The sequence below is a fragment of the Camelina sativa genome, chromosome 15 (genome assembly GCF_000633955.1).
Source record: "Camelina sativa cultivar DH55 chromosome 15, Cs, whole genome shotgun sequence".
Lineage (NCBI taxonomy): Eukaryota > Viridiplantae > Streptophyta > Magnoliopsida > Brassicales > Brassicaceae > Camelina > Camelina sativa.
This window is the reverse complement of record NC_025699.1, coordinates 24,507,621-24,513,009: the sequence shown is the minus strand read 5'-3', so window position 1 is coordinate 24,513,009 and position 5,389 is coordinate 24,507,621. Positions and strand designations below refer to the sequence as shown.

General features: G+C 39.2%; 2 protein-coding genes across 2 annotated transcripts; both read right to left on the bottom strand.

Annotated features, from left to right (window-relative positions):
• On the bottom strand, positions 1–3,347 carry LOC104748751. The gene is made up of 2 exons (XM_010470348.1): positions 468–3,347; positions 1–402 (listed from the first exon to the last, which is right to left on the bottom strand). The coding sequence occupies exons 1-2, from the start codon at positions 3,345–3,347 to the stop codon at positions 1–3; spliced, it is 3,282 nt and encodes a 1,093-aa protein (XP_010468650.1).
• Positions 4,520–5,347, bottom strand: LOC104748750. Its single transcript, XM_010470347.1, has one exon. The coding sequence runs from the start codon at positions 5,345–5,347 to the stop codon at positions 4,520–4,522; it is 828 nt and encodes a 275-aa protein (XP_010468649.1).

Genomic DNA, 5,389 nt, shown 5'->3' with positions numbered 1-5,389 from the left:
TCATGGACACAAAACACTCATAGATACAGTTTCTAGAGTTGTAAAGTAACTTCTCATCTTCTTAAAATCAATCTGCACTCCTCGAGTCTTCATTTTCTCAATTAAGTCCCCAATAACATCAGATGAAGAATGATTCTTATGAACTCGTTGCACTTCTTCTGGTTTTGTAACAGAACTATCCAACTCAGAAACTTCATTGTGGGCTTGAGTGATGCTTACCTGTTCTGAATCACTGTCTGAATCATCACCTTGTACAGCAACAGATTGATCATCAAAGACTACATTTACTGACTCCATGATTAAACATGTACGCCTGTTATAGACTCTGAATGCTGTACTACTCTCCGCATAACCCAAAAACATGCCTTCATCACTTCTGGAGTCGAATTTGCCAAGATAATCCTTGTCATTTAAGATATAGCATTTGCATTCAAACACATGGAAGTAACTCAGATTTGGTGTTTTGCCTCTCCATACTCATATGGTGTTTTTGTAGTATCTCTTCGGACATAAACTCTATTAATTATATAACAGGCAGTGTTCAATGCTTCAGCCCAGAATTTCTTAGGAACTTGATTTCCATGTATCATTGCTCTTGCCATTTCCTGAAGAGTTCTATTCTTCCTTTCTACTACTCCATTCTGTTGTGGTGTCCTTGGTGCTGAGAATTGGTGTGCAATCCCATGCTGTTCACAAAACTCCTTCATAGCCTCATATTGAAATTCTCCACCATGATCACTTCGAATTTTCTTGATTCCTCCTCGTTCATTGAGTAGCTGTAAAGCTAAAATCTTGAAGCTGTCGATTGTGTCTGACTTCTCACGAATAAAACGAACCCAAGTGTATCTGTAGTAATCATCAACTAAAACAAACACATATTTCTTTCCTGCTAGGCTTTCCACTTGCATTGGTCCCATTAAATCCATGTGAACCAGTTCTAGAGCTGATTTTGACTGGACATCTGGAACCTTTTTGTGCTGAATTTTGACTTGCTTTCCCTGGTTAAAAGGTCCACACACCATATTATCTTCTCCTTTAAGCTTAGGTACTCGTCGAATTATCTCTTTATTCACAAGAGTAGCAAGGTTTCTTGTATTCATGTGTCCAAGTCGTTGATGCCATAGATCTATACTTGCTCGAGCACTGTAGCATTTGATTGAATGTTTTTCCCACATGTAACAATTATTCCCAGATCTTACACCGTATAACTTGACATTACCCGACTCATCCAGTGATTTGCAATCAATTTTTGTGAATAGAACTGACAATCCTTCATCACAGAGTTGACTAATGCTTATTAAATTTGCATGTAATCCTTGAACTAGATAGACATTCACCAATTGTGGAAGCTCTGTATCACGTGTTGTACCTTTGCCTTGTATGAAACCATGATTTCCATCTCCAAATGTTACTGTACCTCCTTTCAATTTCTTAAACTTCTGTAGATTACTCTTGGTTCCAGTCATATGTCTTGAGCAGCCGCTATCAAAGAACCAAGGCTCTGTGTCTTCTTGTTCTTCAGTGATCATAGCCATATCGCACATTGGTTCCGTTTCTTCTTGTTCTTCAGTAATCATGGCCATATTGCATCTAAACCCAGATCCAGAAGCTACCATTGATCCCGATTGATATAGGTCAGCTTTCTTCATCCAAACTTGTCTTCTAATTCCATTCCAGAAGAATCTTCCTTGTTGCTTTAAGGTACAGACCTTCTGCCAATATTTGTAACAAAAACGTTTGTAGTGACCGATTTTCCCACAAAAATAACAACTCAAAGATCCATTAGAAACACCATAAGATGTCTCCTTCTCAGACTGATAGGCTCTAGCAGATACGAACTTGGTTGTCTGTGATTTAGCTCCCTTGTTCTCAGTAAATCCCAATCCTCTATGAGTTTTCTCAGTTCTCCCATAGCTCAAAATTTTGTCAAGCTGCTTTGTTCCTGCGAACATATGAATCTTCCTATATTGTTGATCTAATTCAGATTGTAGTTTTGTAGATTTTTTTCTTTCTTTAAGTAGCTCTTCTTCAAGCTTGTCTGCTTTTGCAGATAAGACCAACTTCTCCTTCATCAGATCTAGCGAATCTTTAGCCAGCTTTTTCTCATCCACCAATTCATTCTGTAATGACATAACAAGTGCTTCTAAACGAAGTTTTTCAGTAATCAAACCTTGATTTTCTTTTCCTAGCGAAATAAGTGTATTTCGCACTTCTTTGTAACTCTGAACAATGTCAAGAACTTCTTCTCCTTCTGATTCTGAGTCAGTTACTTCTTCCCCATTCTCAAATTCAGTGATTCCCACCATAGCTACTAAATTAATGAGTTCTTCTTCGCTGCTGCTATCACTATCTGACTCATTCTCAATGCTAATCATAGACTTTTCTTTCTTGAATTTAGAGTTACTCACACATTCCTCATGTGTGTGTCCAGTCCCTTTACAGATTGTGCACTTGGCATCTCGTAACTTGATTGTTGGACACTCTCGAATAAAATGACCATATCCCTTACATTCATGACACTGCATATCAGCCTTTTTGTCTTCACTTGTCTTCTTGAATGAATTGTTCTTCTTTTGACCTTGACCTTGTTCTATCCTTCTCAGAGCTCGATCAAATCTTCTTACCAACAGACTCACAGCATCTTCTTCTCCTTGATCAGTTAGGTCTTTGCTTACTGCTAGAGCTATTCCTTTTGGTTTCTTAATCCCATTAAGTTCCATCTCGTGTGCCTGTAGCATTCCTACTACTTCACCATAACTGAGATTATCTAAATCTTGTGAGACCGTTAAAGCTGTTTTGTATCCCATGAACCTAGATGGAAGACACCTTAGAAACTTTTTGACTAACTTTTGATCCTTATACGTCTTCCCAAGAGTTAAGGCTTCTTGTGCTAGAGCACTCAACTTTGAACTAAAATCTGAGATCGATTCATGTTCCTCCATCTTTAGATTCTCAAATCTAGAAGCCAACATATCCTTTCTTGAACTCTGCACTTTAGTTGTACCTTCATAATGAATTTGAAGGATATCCCATGCTTCTTTAGCAGTTTCACACCCTTGAATCAACTCAAACTGTTTTCTCCCAACACTGCAATGAATTGCACTTAAAGCCCTTGAGTTGTATTTTGATCTCTTTTGTTCGTTATCAGTCCAGTCTGCCTCAGGTTTTGGAATTCGCTCGCCTGATTCATCTTTGATCGTTGGTTCCTCCCACTTTTCTAGAACAGCCTTCCAAGCAAGACGATCAATACCTCCTATGATGGATTTGATCCTTGACTTCCAAAACCCATAGTTTCCATCATCCAAGATGACTTTATTGTTGTTGAACAGATCTCCGTAGCTCTCCATCTTGTCCGCAGAATCTCACCCGTAATATTCTGAACAAGTGCTGCTCTGATACCAATTGAAAGTGTGAGAACTTATGATCTGAACAATGAAATAAAGATTTCTTTAAACTCTCTTTTGATTAATAGAAAATCTGTTTACAAGTTTGTTCTAAACAATTTTCTAATCTCTCAAAACTCTCTTTAAAGAAACCTCACGCTCTCTCTAAGTTCTTAGCTCTTTTCTTTTCTTAAAGACTAAAACTTAATAGCTAGGTTAACTTTCTCTTGTTTGTGCTCAGGCTTACAATCGGCCTTTGCACCCTATTTATAGAACTAGACCTTCGCCTATTCTAATCCTAATAGGATTTGGACAATTTCCTTTTTCTTTATGATCTAGGAAATTTCCCTCTTTCATGTTTACATTCCTATTGTAAACATGAAACTCTTTGTTCTTCTAGAAGCTTCTTGCACCTTCTACTCTTGTGTAAGTCTTCTAGATTGTTAAATACCGACATAAACATCCTGATGTTCTGTTCTTGAATCAGTGCTCTGTTCTTCTGAAGTAGTTCCCCTTTTGAGCAAATGTTACATCTTCAGTAATCAGCTGTGATGTCTTGCAAATCGGAGTAATACATACATTATTCTTCCAAACTAGCCAAATTCTGCCCAATCTATGCTCTTCATAGTTTGACATGAAAGACCAGTTGGCAAAAACTGAATCAACAACTCTATCAGCATGATGCTCTTTTACTTTTGTCTCTAACAAGCAATCAAAATCAAAATTACGACGAGCCATCCACTCTCGCACCACCCTATGCTTCTCCCGCCTGTTAAACCCTCTGATGTTCCAGAAAATACCAGACATCAGAGATTTTTGAAAGTTTTACGAGTTGGGAAATTACTAGGTGGAGGCCTAGTACTCTGCGAACTAGTTTGCGAGAGGAACTTATGTCCGTATTTTGAAGCACGGGGAAGGGATGGTCGTAACGCAACCTCCACAGGTAATGTGTTAGACACGGTACCTCCTTGATCACTAGTGCTCTGTTCCAAAGCAGGAAGCACAACATCATCATCCTGTTCCTCCTTGTCACTAAGACAGGAAAAGGAGTTAGATAGTTGTGAGATGTCTTTCATACACATATCTAAACGCTTTTGGGGACTACGAACCCCCTTAGTCGACGTACATCAGTCCTGTTATGTATCCGGTATAGAGAAATCAGTGGAAGAAGCCGGTTGACCAACCTCTTGCACTACCTGCGGTATGATCGAAGCAGCGACCTTCAAACTATTGAGATTCCCTTCGACTGTTGGTGCCTTCACAATCTCTTCATCCTTCTTTTTGGCTAAAAAATCCTTGTTAAAGTGACCCCATTTTGCACAATCAATGCATCTTGGAGGTAACCAAGGATAAACAAATTCCACTATAGTATCACCACCCTTCCATGATTTAAAAGACATATGTTTCAGTAGATTCTTGGTTAAGTTGACCTCTACAAAAACCTTTGCCTCCTCAAAAGATCTACATGCCTCTATATCAGGATGCAACTTCTGTGGCACTCCTAGTGGACTAGTAATTGCACTTAACACCTTCCATGAGAAATACTTTGGTGGAATATTCTTCACTATGACCCAAAGGGGAACCTTTGTTAGAGCCTCTTGTGTTGTATCCACAATTGGACTCCATTTAGTAAGTACCACTGGTACTCCACAAAGATTCCACATACCACGTCGCAAAACCCTCTCGCGAGTACGCACATCCTTAATTCGAAATCTTACTGTGTAGTTATCCACCACAAACACCTCAATCTTGATTTTAGGATCCCCAAGTGTCCAAATCTTGTTGACAAGAGCATGAATACCACCTACAGACGGAGACTTATCTAAGAACTTTCCAATCAGAAAATCATCCCATAAGGGCTTAGCATCCTCGAACACACTGTCTGGAAACCGAACAGTGGGCATGCCATCGACATCCTCAACCTCCAGATCCACTTTCTCCATTCCCACCGGGTCCTTTACCATAGAAACCCATGATCGCTTTTGTTTTGTACGATCCCCCCCCCC